Source organism: Lepidochelys kempii, chromosome 2, assembly GCF_965140285.1.
Source record: "Lepidochelys kempii isolate rLepKem1 chromosome 2, rLepKem1.hap1, whole genome shotgun sequence".
In the NCBI taxonomy this organism is placed as follows: Eukaryota; Metazoa; Chordata; order Testudines; family Cheloniidae; genus Lepidochelys; species Lepidochelys kempii.
The window spans coordinates 135,992,567-136,006,612 of record NC_136381.1 but is presented as its reverse complement, the minus strand read 5'-3'; the positions used below and the strand labels follow the sequence as shown (position 1 = coordinate 136,006,612).

The 14,046-nt window shown below is 40.4% G+C and overlaps 1 protein-coding gene across 3 annotated transcripts in view; it reads right to left on the bottom strand.

Annotated features, from left to right (window-relative positions):
- Window positions 1-14,046, bottom strand: part of ANKH (ANKH inorganic pyrophosphate transport regulator) — a 215,612-nt gene that overhangs the window by 113,189 nt on the left and 88,377 nt on the right. For all 3 annotated transcript variants that reach the window (XM_073332298.2, XM_073332297.1, XM_073332300.2), the window contains 5 exons: window positions 12,019-12,137; window positions 11,262-11,345; window positions 8,227-8,397; window positions 7,395-7,529; window positions 4,239-4,331 (listed from right to left, as the gene is read on the bottom strand). In XM_073332298.2, coding sequence (XP_073188399.1) covers window positions 4,239-4,331; window positions 7,395-7,529; window positions 8,227-8,397; window positions 11,262-11,345; window positions 12,019-12,137 — 602 coding nt within the window. The remainder of the gene's footprint in view (window positions 1-4,238; window positions 4,332-7,394; window positions 7,530-8,226; window positions 8,398-11,261; window positions 11,346-12,018; window positions 12,138-14,046) is intronic.

Below are 14,046 nucleotides of genomic sequence, written 5' to 3'. Positions count from 1 at the left end.
ACCCATTTGAAAGGTCTGAAAATTACAGGTGAGCTTTTAGAAGGATTCTGAATGATAAGAGGTTCTGGTTGGATTCATTGGAGAAAGCTTTATCTTAAGAAACAATAGCTTCCAACAGGTGCATGAATATGAACAGGAATAAAACAATTATTTTTCTTGACCTTCCGAAGACTGTGTGTGTGTGTGAGTGTGAGTGTGAGATAACAGCCAAAAAACAAACAAGAACAATAGCTGAAGCATTCGCAGCCGGAGAACAGGGGTTTTTTTTGTTTTGTTTTTTTTTCATAATGGCTCCTCTGTACCCAGCCTGTGTCGTGCCACCTTGCTCTTCAACAGTATAAATCTCAACCCTAGATTTACTTTGCAATTAGATCATACCTGTTTGATTCCTATCCTAACTCCTTCCCCACATGATACCACCTGCTGGCTGTGACAAATCATACTAGCTTCTACTTGAACTGTTGACTCTCAATGTTATCAAATAAAAGTCATGTTATAGAATCATAAAAATGTAGGGCTGGAAGATATCTTGAGAGGTAATCTAATCCAGCACCCCATACTGAGACAGGACCAAGTGAATTTAGACCATCTCCGACAGGTGTTTGTCTAACCTCTTCTTAAAACCTCCAGTGACCCAGTCAACCTGTGGAACTCTTTGCCAGAGGATGTTGTGAAGGCCAAGACTATAACAGGATTCAAAAAAGACCTTGCTAAATTCATGGAGAATAAATCCCTCATTGGCTATTAGCCAGGAGGGCAAGGGATGGTGTCCCTAACCTCTGTTTGCCAGAAGCTGGGAATGGGCGACAGGGAATGGATCACTTGATGATTGCCTGTTCTGTTCATTCCCTCTGGGGCACCTGGCATTGGCCACTGTTGGAAAATAGAATACTGGTCTAGATGGACCTTTGGTCTGAGCCAGTAGGGCTGTTTTTATGAGATGGGGATTCCACAATCTCCCTTGGTAACCTATTCCAGAACTTGACTACCCTTATAGTTAGAAAGTTTTTCCTAATTTGTAACCTAAATCTCCTTTGCTGCAGATTAAGCCCATTACTTCTTGTCCTACCCTAGGTGGACATGGAGAACAACTGATCATTCTTCTCTCAGCAACATCCCTTAACATATTTTAAGACTGTTCTCAAGCCCCACTCAGTCTTTTCTTCTCAAAATTAAACATGCCAAATTTTTTTTAACCTTTCCCATAGGTTGAGCTTTCTAAACTTTTTATTATTTTTGTTGCTCTCCTCTGGATTCTCACCAATTTGTCCACATCTTTCTTAAAGTTGTGGTGCTCAAAACTGGTCACTATACTCCAGCTGAGGCCTCACCAGTTCTGCGTACAAAGAAAGAATTACCTCCCTTACCCGACATTCAACACTCATGTTAATACAGCCAAGAATTGTATTTTTGGCTTTTTTGCAACTGTATCACATTATTGACTCATATTCAGTTTTGATACACTATAAACCCCAGATTCTTTCTTGCAGTTATTTCCCATTCTGTAGTTGTGCATTTGATTTTTTCCTTCCTAAGTGTAATACTTTGCATTGGTTTTTCCTGAATTTCATCTTGTTGATTTCAGAGCAATTCTCCAATTTGTCAAGGTCCTTTTGGACTCTAATCCTGTCCTCCAAACTACTTACAACTCCTCCCAGCTTGGTGTCCTCTGTAGATTTTAGAAGCCTATTTTCCACTCCACCTATGACTGTTCAAATCATTAATGAAATTATTGAATGGTGAAGTTTTTTCTAGAAAATGAAAGCTCACTATTGCCCAAATCGTGTTCCCACTGTAGTCAACAGCAAGCCTCTTATCAAGTTTAGTGGAACCAGGATTTGGCCTTGTATGGGGAGACTCCATATCTTCTCATTATTGTAACTTGCACACGCAGTACACTGAAACAATGGAGTTTCACCATATCTGCACTGAGTGTTAACAAGTTACACAACCCTTGTTCTAATCCACTCGGGTCTGCAGTTTATTTATTTTGTTGTTGCTGATCCAGAGTACCGTTAGGTGTCTCTAACAAAGATGCTACCCTATTTTCATATTCTAGTCTATATTCAGCAGGATGTCCCTGCATAAGTCTACATATTGAACTTTAGTTGGCATGAGAGTCTTGTCCTCATATAAACAAAGTTAACAATTGTGACTGACTGCTTATTTTAAAAATTGGATGGAAGTGTGGTGGACAAAAACAAATAGGGCTTGATTACTTACATCTGTGTAAGTGCATACATGCCTCCACACACAAAAGTGTTTATTCACCCAGGATTGGGACCAAAGGAATTCAGGAGTGTATAAGCAGTTGGGGAATGGAGGGGTTGGGTATCTGATTTTGATCATCATAGCGGTTACCTGTCATCATGTAAATTAAGTGTTGGTGTGGGTATGTAGGCTGTTACTAGTGCCAAGTCAGAGCAAAATGTAATTCAGACTAAAATACCAAGGGGCTTTTTTGTTCTGTTTCCTCAAATCTATTCCAGGAGCAGTCCTGGAGTCCTTATGTAACTTGCTGAGCTCCCATGAAAATTCTCATTCACCTTGATCGGTTAAGTCCATAGTATAGAAATAATATATGGAATGTCTGCTTGTTTTAGCCTGTGAAGTAACCTTTGTTTGACATTTAATATGAGCAAGTTAAGCTAATCCAGTCTGCGGAAACAATGTAGTGTCCAGAGAACAGCCTAACTTTGAAGATGAGACTTGAGTTCCTTAGCTGCTGGATATTTCATGAAGATGTTCTTCATCAGGGAAATAGCTAAATTAAACTGGAGCTACCACTGAAGTTTTTAAAAACTTTACAAATACGGCAGTTATCTATATTCAAAACAAACAAAAAACACCCAGAACCTCAAACCCAGGAAATTGAGAGGTAAATTAAAACTAGAGATAAGACAAATACTTGAAATTATGAAAAGGCAAAACTAATGCTAATTCAGAGTTTAGGATAGTCTAAAATGTTAAAAAATACATTATAGAGACAAAAAATAAAAATAGAGGACCAAAAATACATCAATCAACTAATTCAACATGGCCTGAGCCATCCCGGTGTGCGCTCACTCTTTCTCTCTAATATAAATACACACACGTGGAAAAGGGGGTGAACTCTTGAGGTGGCAAAATTTGCAGATGAAACAACTCAAGGTAGTTAAGTTCAAAGATGATTGTGAAGAGTTACAAAGGAGTCTCACAAAACTGGGTGACTGGATGAAAAAAAAGGCAGATGAAATTCAGTGTTGATAAGGGCAAAGTAATACACATTGGAAAAAATAATCCTAGCTATAATTAGCTGTTACCACTCAAGAAAGATCTGGAGTCATCATGGATAGTTCTCTGAACACATCCACTCAATGTGCAGCAGCAGTCAAAAAAGCTAACAATGTTAGGAACCATTAAGAGATAGAGAGATTATAAAAAACAGAAAATATCAAAATGCCACTATATAAATCCATGGGATCTCCCACACCTTGAATACTGAATGCAGTTCTGGTCACTCCATCTCAAAAAAGATGTATTAGAATTGGAAAAGGGGCAGAGAAGGGCAACAAAAATGATTAGGGGGATGGAATGGCTTCCATATGAGGAGAGATTAAAAAGACTGGGGCTGTTCATTTTAGAAAAGAGACGACTAAAGGAGGGATACGATAGAGGTCTAAAAATCATGAATGGCATGAAGAAAGTGAATAAGGAAGTGTTATTTATCCATTCACATAACACAAGAACCAGGGGACACCCAATGAAATTAATAGGCATCAGGTTTACATCAAACAACGCACAGTCAACCTGTGGAAGTTATTGCCACACAATGTTGTGAAGGTCAAAAGTATTACTGGGTTAAAAAAAATTAAGACCGTCAGGGATCCAATCCCATGATTTGGGTGTGCTTAAACCTCCAAATGCTAGAAGCATCTGGCACTGGCTCCTGTTGGAAGACATGATACTGGGCTAGATAGACCATTGATGTGACTCAGTATGGTCATTCTTACATGTTTTATATACATACATATATACACACACACACACACGCAGTTAAGGAGGAATGGAAAATATGGAGATTAGCGTATGAGTCTTCTTCCCTTACGCACCTTTTACACTGGTGTAACTCTTCTGCCTTCTGCTAACTATCCTTAATTTACAGTGGTGTATATCAAAGGAAATTGGGTCTAGAACTACCATGAATGTGAAACAGGACTACAAAGTATTTAGTATCATCATACAATACAAATACTCACCTTGTCAAAAGCAGGATACACGGCTCTAATTTCTGTCAACCAGCCGTACGGCATGTGTCCCACAGGGTATGTAGCTGTCAGAATTGCCACAGCCTACAACAGGAGAAAAGAGAACATACTTACTCTTCAAATCTTCAGACAGCATAAATAAACTAACTTTTTTATCCTTTTTCAGTTACTATTGACCTCAGTGCAACAAGAGAAAGGCAACCAAAGGGCAATCATTACATCAGGAAAACAATCATAGAAACAGTTATTCTATGATGCATTTCAGACTCAGGGAAAATTCAACATGGGTGAAGCTATATGACTTAACTGTGAGGTTTTACCATCACAATTGTACTCTCTGATTATATTTTAGATTTTTAAACTGTTTATTTGCTCGTCAATCAGTTGATTTTTCCCTTTATTCCTTCTACGGTGTTGATTAATTATTTGATCTAGTGAGGCTTAAATACCCTGCACTAGAGTACACTGCTTTTTCTATTAATTGTATTCCATGATCTTAACTTTTTCATACAATTTTGTTTTAATAAATTCATAAGTAAAACAGTGGAAACATAAAATTATTTAATTAAAAAGAACTACAGCAATGTAATTTGAAAGCCTGCAGACTGACTCACTTTGGATGCCAGATTGACTGTTTTGGGCTAGAGGGACCCTAGAGACGAAGAAAACTCTGCCTACTTCTGTACTAATCAATTGAGATCAGACAAAAATAATCCTAGATCATTGTTTCAGCTCATTACCTGAAATCTAAGAAAACTAAGTCCTCTAGTACTTTTGCAAGTACCATTTACATAAATGCGATACAAAAAAACCTAACATCTCAACCGATTTTAAGATTGCTTTGTGCTGCTGCTGTTTACGTTTTCTTCTTTCTTGACGAAAAAGTCAAATTATACATCAAGGAAACATTTTCAAACATTGAAACTGCCTCCCCCCCACCCCCCATGGAGGCTGGTGAGATTTTCCAAACACTGATGTGGCCACTGCTGGCCCAGATAAGATGGGGCAGTAAACATGTCCATCATTTCAGTCCTACCCTTCTCAACTGATGTATCTTGGTTCACATGGGAAGATAGTTTAGGGAGATTCTCTTTAGGCTCCTTCTAATGCTGACTTGAAACTAGCCAACTGTCCCTGTAACTTTCCTCTTCCACAGAGCCAATATGTGTGTCAGTGCTGTGAATCACCTGAGAACTTGATAACTTCACTATTCACACTCCAAGAGTTTGACTGTATGGGGTCTGCAGGATCAGGCCTTTCTTGTCTTGTTATGATTCAACTAAATTTAGACTCCGTTGGGGATGGATCATTAGTGGAAGAGAAATACTTCTTTGGTCTGTACTATTGCTATCTCAGGGTTTGTCTTCACAGCAATTAGACACCCGCAGATGGCCTGGGCCAGCTGACTTGGGCTCATGGGGTTCAGGCTGCGAGGCTGTTTCACCGCTGTGTAGACTTCTGGGCTCAGGCTGTAGGACCCTGTGAGGTGGGAGGTTCCCAGAGCTCAGGCTTCAGTCCAAGCTCAGAAGCCTACGCTGCAGTGAAAACAGCCCCGCAGCCCGAGTCCCGCAAGCCTGAGTCAGCTGACATGGGCCAGCTGCAGGTTTTCCTTTGCTGCGTAGACATATCCTCAGTGTTTTGGTCTCCTAAAAGAGGAATCAGAAAAGGCTTATGGGGCTAATCCTGCATGACTTGATTTCATGGAAAACCCACTGGGTGCACAAGGAACATAGAATCTGTTTCTTGTCCTTATTACATCCACCTCCTTGTCCTTATAACATCCACCTCTCCTTCCGATTTTCATCTATAGTAGACCCCTACCATGACATCATTCATGTTTCTTTTCCCCTTTCATCTTCACCCAGAAACTTTCAACTGGTCTTCCTCTCACCTCCTTCTGGATCTCAGAAAACGTATATATATTCTTGATGTATACAGCGATACCTCATTCCTTTCCCTCCCACCCCCCTCCCCCGTCCTTCCTGAACAAGCTATACCCCTCTATACCAATATTCCAGTCATGGGATTTATCCCACCAATATATATGTCCAACAGGGCCATGTTACTATGTCTGTGAAAACCTTAACATTAGGACTTTCTGTAAATCCTTCACATTTCAGAAAGGTAGGAGTCTGCATTTAGTTTCCTAGGTTTTTTTCCCCCTTATTGGAAAAAAGGAAAGGAAATCACAAAAAACCCTAATCCTCCTCCCATTGAAATCAATGGCAAAAATCCCAGTGATTTAAATGGGGGAAGGACCATATAAAGATGCACAGTTTCTGTAAGCACAGGATTTTGTGTTGTAGTTACAAGAAACCAGTGCCTCTGTGGACTGCTTGAATTGCACCTCTGATGAGTATTTCAGAAAGTGAGCACTTAACAGAGACAAAAGGACTGGTACCTTCAAGATGTTAAGCAGGACACATCTTTGGGACAACGGACCCAAGAACTCGCCTTTGGGACCCTACTTCAACCAGTTTAGAAAGTGCCCAAGAGGTAGGCAGGTATGTACGTATGCGTATGTGAAACAACCCACGCACTCACATCCCAGCTAGGGGCCTGATTCTTCCATGCCTTATCTCTCATACAGTCACTTACAACCTTGCAAAAAAGTTAACAAGTCCTGATGGTAATGCATCACATCGCTTTGCACAGCTGTAAATAAATACGCAAGAAGCAACACAATGGGGAATGAGACCCCAGACAACTATCCTGCATTCACCAGGCTCTGGGGTTTGCATTGCCCATCACTATGCAAATCTTGAAACCCCAGGATACTTGAATGGAATCTGTGGTCCCATGATGCATTTGATAAGACATTGTTTAGAGTGGGATGTAAGTGGGACAAGAGGGCTGACCAAAGGACAAGAGGCTTCATGTTAAGAGGCAGAAATTAGGCCAATGTCTTCTGCTTGCTTTTAGCATCCTGGGAAAAATGATCACTTAGCATTTGCATTTGAGACCACTTTCCCCTGTTCCTACAGATGAGGGGAAAACACACCAGGAGGTGCTTTATATGGATGGGAATGAACACCCTGCTTCCTTAGCGAACGTAAGCAAGGAAGACTTCTTTTGTGTGTGGAATGCAGTACAACGATGAAACATTTCAGTACAGAATGGCACCCAGCTTCCCAGGGATTCACATACCTCTGTGGCTGCAGAGCTGCCGCCCAGGTCCCGGGACACAAAAAGGTTGACAATGGGTCTACTGATTCGCTGAGTTGCCAAAATTAATGCCAAAGGCCACCAAAAACTCAGCATCTTCCTAATTGTAGCATCTCCCTGAAGCGTAAGAGAAACAAAGTCCCTTTTGAAACAAATAGGCAGGACAGAACCAAAAGCACAACCAAAGGATTTTTCTCACTTTTCCCACCCATCAGCTGACTCACCAAATTCAAAAGCACGCCAGAGCCTAAGAGAGGAATGCCACATGAAAATGCAATCTCCCACATTAGCAATACAGAATTAAAGGTAGCTGTGCATTCTTAACAGCCCTACTAGATCTGAATAATTGATGTACAAGGTATTTGCATAATTTGTCCTGGCAACCGGTTATAAAGGCATTGATCTGCACTGAGGGATTTGTGAATTACTGCAAGACATTCAAGGGAAAAAAAAAAAAAAAGAGGTGTTCTGACACATAGCTTCCTCGCACAGGGAGGAATCTCTCAGAATGTCAGTTTCCAATGTCATCCTTGTAGCATTTGCTGTGCCGATGATCCTAAATACTAATATAACATTTGCGGGAATATGCTTAGCACAGCCACAGAGGTACTGACATAAGGATACGCTGTACCGCTCTCACACAGGAGACTGTCGGTTAGCTGCCATGTACATGGTCATTGAATTGGTATGCACAAGGGTACGTTTGAAACTAAGTGTTATGTGCTTTTTTTCCTGAGGGACAGAGAGCTTACAATCCTCATCAATACTAGCTAACCTGATTGCACAGTAAGTCCTACCAGGCATCAAGACATACCCCCATCTCAGGCCCACTGCTGTCAGGAATAATGTCGTGTATATTCCTGTAGTAGCCCAGGCATAAGGTGGTACATCGGACCAGTGCTCCCATGTACAAGGATAAGATTGGGATAAGGAGAGGCTCTTTGCATTCCAAGTGACTGTGAAGCAGAATGGCTACAAAAACAACCTAAAAGAGAAAAGAAGAAAAAAAAAGTAGACAGGTTAGGGGTTTTCCATTTTAAATAAAGGGCCCAGTATTTCCTGTTGTACCCAAGACCAATCGATCTCTGACACTGCCACACTGATGCAGACTACATTGTGGAAGTGCCCAGAGGCCCTAGTCAGGGATTAGCTCCCCACTGCAGGAGGCGCTGTACAAACGAGTAGAACAAAGACAGTCCTTGTCCCAGAGAATTCACATTCAAGATTTGACACCAGGCTATAGGTGGACAAAGTACTGGTAACGGGGTCAGGTGCAGGACAGGCAACCACAAGGATGAGTATGTTTGCATGTATTTACTCTTGGTGTTGGTAGTAAGTTCCAGGGGGCCAGCAGCCTAACCAATTCCACATGGTGTTGACCCTTTTTGATAGTGGGTATGCTTACAATATCAATTTCTAAGTGTCTCTTTTTTGAAAGTCAGATTAAAAAGAACAACACTGACTTCTTTGACTCTTTAAGAAAGTCAAATATGATTTTTCAGTATTTAAAACTCAGTGGTTAGAAGGAAATCCCACTTCAATTCTAACTTTGCACTGGCTTCAAGTAAGATAGCTGGGCTTTCTCTTGGACTACCAGGGCTCAGCCTTGGCATAATTCTAACTGGTAAACTTTAATACTGAATACCAAATCCCAGGAATACAGCCGATTATGGTGAGAATCAACCCCATTACACTTCCTGGATTTTAGCATTTAAGATAATAACTTTAACTCTTTCACATTTATCACAGAGCCTGAGCATCCCAGTTAAATTCCAGATGTTTCCAATGGGGAAAATTGGGAAGCCTGCTTAATGTGGGGTTCTGTGAATGAAAGAACTGAAAATGACTCTATTGGCAGGGGCTGGGACTACAGTGAGTTCTGAACGAACACATGGTGTTGGGTTTGCTTACTAAATACATAGTTCTGAGGTACTAAATACATCCTTCTCTCATTGGTTTTATATTGTGTGCAGACAGTGATTACACCTAGTGTATGTCTTGCTTTAAAAAGAAATAAAATACCTGTATTTACAAGGCTGGTAATGCTGTTTATAGGAGGATTGCAAAACAATTGATTTAGGATGCTACATAGGAAATTTTTTCAATAAAGTTGCTCATCCAGAAAGTGCTCAAGAGAGGAAAGAATTAAACGCTCAGGACCAAAACCATCAATCACATCTTCAGGACTACGGGTAACAAAATTCTTATTAAACAGGTGTTACTACTGCTTATGTTCACTTTGCTAGTGTCAACTGATGCAGGGAAGTCCAGTGGTAAGAGATTTTGCCCTTCTGGAAATGCTCTTGTCCCATACGTATTCTGCTATGGAAAGAGGAGATATTGTGGACTTCATTTTCAATAGCCTTACACCTTGTTTAGTCAACTTGCCCTTGCGCAAAGTGTATGTATCTAAAACACTGCCAGATTAAGATGGTGGTATTATAATCTCTTTGTTCAGGTCTGAATGACTAGACAAGATGCAAAACCATGGAGAATGAGGCCTAGCAGGCTATATTCTGTTTTCATACCACCATTTTATACCACTGACTTTCAGGGTCACTCTAGAGTGAGATGAGAGTCAGACCCATTAAGTGGATTTCTTTGGTATTAAGTTAGCTTGTTATAATTACTTCTAACTTATATTAATTGCAGAGATTTTGCTCTATGTGGTATACAGTGCAAAAATGAGTATCTATCATAGGGTAACAGACCACAAGGTTTAACCCTTCAACATACAATTGTTTTTACTTAATAGAGGGAAGGTGACCTAGAGAACTGAATGAAGGATTCGGAGCCCAGAGCTCTTGAATTCTGATTCCCTCTGACCTTGCACAAGTCACATGCTCCGTCTCTGCCTTCACCTCCCTCACCACTAAATGAGGATGACAAGGACTGGCCTAGGTACCCGGTGCTGTGAAGCTAAATTTGTGTAAAAGTTTAAGCGCTTTAAAAATGAGAACCGCAATATTGGTACTTGATATCAAACATGAATTTAAATGACTTTCCACAATGGATGTCTAGTAAAGTGCAGAATGAAGGGAACATACGTTTAACACATCACTCAGGTAATGGAAGTTGAAACAATGCAGGACCCTTCCTAATAATGCACTGCAGCACCAAAGTGGTTCAGCTAAATTCTGACTGCAGTTTTCAACATGAAACATTCAGGGCCTTTAACAAGAATATTGCTTGCTGAGCTGTCCTCACGCTCAGGAGACAGCATATGTTATTGCAGTATGGCTGGAATTTCACCAAGTTAATCAACAAGTGCATAGCTGAGGGATGAAGGGAGAACTGAGGAATCAAATATGTATTTCTATTGTCATATAGTCTCGAGGCCCCACTCAGGATTTCAGCCCTATTATGCTAGGTGCTTTACAAAATATGGTAAAAGACAGTCCCTCCCCCAAAGAGCTTAAAATCTTTACTTACATTTGTATAAAGGTACTTAATCCTGGAACATGTGGTAGCCATTGTGTTTCACTGAACTCCTGTCCTTTCAGGAAGGGCATAGCTGCAGTGGGACATTGCATTAAACCAAGCTATCCTGGTTCCCCATTCCTGGAGATACCTGACTTGTGTGGAAGCGAAAGCAGCCTCAGCTACAACTGCCACCAAGGGGCCTCTATGCAGTGTGGACTGCCAAAGTACAGCACGCTCCAGGTACAACCCCACCTCCGCCAGCATGCTGGGAGGAAGGCGTAAAGCAGGTTGTAAGCCAGTGAGAAGTTTTGACGTGCCGGGGGAAACCTCAAATGCTTGTTTAGAACAGCTATAGAGCTCCATATCGTGGGCCATGATCTGGCCCATAGTGCAGCAGGCACAACTGTTGTTGAGATGAGTCATTACCTGAGCTATGACATCTGAGATGGAGGCACATCCCACAAGGAAACTGTGTTTGTGTTTCAACAGAATGCCAGCATGGGTCCAAGCCTGTAAAGGACAGAACTTTGTTTAGAAAATGACTAACATGGATACATCTATTAGGTTCAGGTTTAGACCCTGGCTACTTTCTTACAGCTAAACTTTACACAAACCATTTATGAAACTCTTTCCTACATCTGAGTCAGCCTCCCATGTGAATCTGAACAAATCTAGGCCAATAACCCAGAGAAGAAACTGTAGCTTTTAACTCTTTGCCAGGGCTGAGAGCGAGGATCGGTTTAAATGACTGTACAGTAGCTGCTGAGAAGGGAATACAGTAATGAGAAGCAGTCTTTATTCCTGGTGTAGGGGTGGAGTTAGAGTTCTAACAAATCCAAGTAATAGGTTTTCTTTTTATTCACCAGCTTTCACTGTGTACAAAATGTAGCTCTGATCTCACTGGCCAATGGGTATACTGAATATTGCAACAAAATCCTGCCTTTAAAAAGTAACTCACTGATGCCACTTCTTTTCATACTTAGTTATTTGGAGAAAGTGACTGGGGTGCAGGTATACATCAGTAGCATCATCTGCAAAATCTTTAACAGAGCAGAGGAATTATTTGCGTGGGCAAGCTCTCCTTTAATGCACCTCCAGATACCTGTCAAATAGTTGGGTTTTATAAGCTGGGAACATCAGAGAGAAGTGACAATTAAAATTCAGTTCTGAGTCAGACACTCACCATGGCATCCATAAAAGGGAAGGCAGCAAGATAAAGGAAGGCCCTTCTAGTTTTACTTCCCACTGATTCATCCACATGGTGCAGCTTGTTAATAATATAATACCCCAAATCGCTATATGCTGCAGAAATAAAAGAATAGCAAAAAAATAATTTGGTTAAACTGACAGATTCTGGCTGGGATGTTCAAAAGCACCTGTGTGTGTTAGGCATCTAAGCTCTAGGCACTTCTGAAAATCCCACCTTCTCTTCCTAATCAGGGATTTTTGTAGTGTCTTACGAATACAGCCTTTCAATGTATTTTGCAGGTACATATTAGAGAATAAGCTTATAAGTATTCTTAGAAGTTTATAAAACACATAGTATCATATAACACCGATAATATTACCTGTAAAACATGTACAAAACAGTGAAATCACATGATAACTTATAAAGGCATGCAACAAACCGCATTTATGGCCATGTGATGGCTTCCCGTTTACCTTGTCTGCTAATCATTTCTACCGACACTTGTTTTAACATTGCAAAACCTCTGGGGCAGCCTCAGGTGGCTGCCACTTTCCTTCCATGGTTTAAGGGCTAATATATCACAAGGCTAGAAATGGATTATCTGTGCTACTGGAAACTGTGCAATTCCTGCTTTTCAGTGGGCAATGCACTTGTTTCTAGTCCTGGTTCATCCTTAGGTAAAAGCTATTTTTAAGAAGTTAGTTAAAGTAGCTTTGAATTTCACAATTTTAGAGGAATGCGACAACTTCCTTTTCATATAAGGCCAATATAGCTGGACCCTCAGTACTAGATCCTGACATTACAGGTTGTGAAAAGAAAAATAAATCCCAATAACTATTAAAAACCACTATAAAGATGTATAACCTTTCATTTTTAAAAAAACTGTTAAAAGAACGTTAAAGTTGACAAGTCATGCTATTATTGCAATTTTGTTTGGACACACTTCACTATATTACAAAAGATATACATAGATACTTAGCAGCATGTCACATACCTTATACATTTGCTTATATTATCCGATCCATGTGTGTTAATACTGGTGGTCCCATCCAGCTTTGTTCTAGCCTAAAACCAGCTATCCTAATGGAACTGGCAGGTTACTCAAGAAGGTAGGGAATTTGCTTACACTGCCACAAAACCTCAGTTTTGCTGAAGGGCTTAAGGCACTAGTGTTATATGTAATATAGAACAATGTTTGAGGCCAGTCAGAGGAACTGAGTCCAGCATTGTTTTGCAATTACTGAGTGATAACACAGTCACAAGGTTAGGGGATTCAAAGAAAGGTTTATTACTCATTATAACACTCTTCTAAAACGATGGGCAAGTAATGACAACTAGATCTAATGATAGAAACAGGAATGGGGGGCAACATATTTCTACCAGAAGGCTGGGAAAACACAAAGCAAGATAAACAAATAAAACCTCCATTTTATACTGGTTTTCTAGTCCTTACTAAATTTCTGCTATCTATATTATGGCCAGGCTTGCAGACGGTCAGATCACCCTAGTAATCTCCAAGCTGTACTTAGTGTCACTCCCAAACAATCAGCTTAATTGCCTTTTGAATAGTATCAGGGAACCATCCTGTAAAATAGAACTCAAACCTTACTTCCTGAGTCCTGGCGGTCACCTCAGTTCCTTTTCTTAAAATATTCATTTTGCAATAATTTTCACATATCAACTGATATCAGCTGTGGCTATTTTAAAAAAAACAAATATCTATGTGTCCACTTAACTTTTCACTCAATACTTTGTAAACAGTGTGTGCTACCTACACATGTTTACAATTTCTTTGAACACTGTTGCTCTCATTGCAGAGCAGCACCTCATGTCTGTTCCCTAAAATAAAAACGGACTTAATGAGCTTGTGCAACTTTGGAAGAGACGTGAAGAACATATTTCATTACGCTCAGATTCTGTGAGGTCTGTGTTAGGTTCCATCCACACCTGTGCCTCAACTCTGTGGACTAAAACCATGTAGTAAGACAGCTAAAACTCTCGCAGGAGCTACAGGGTGTTAAG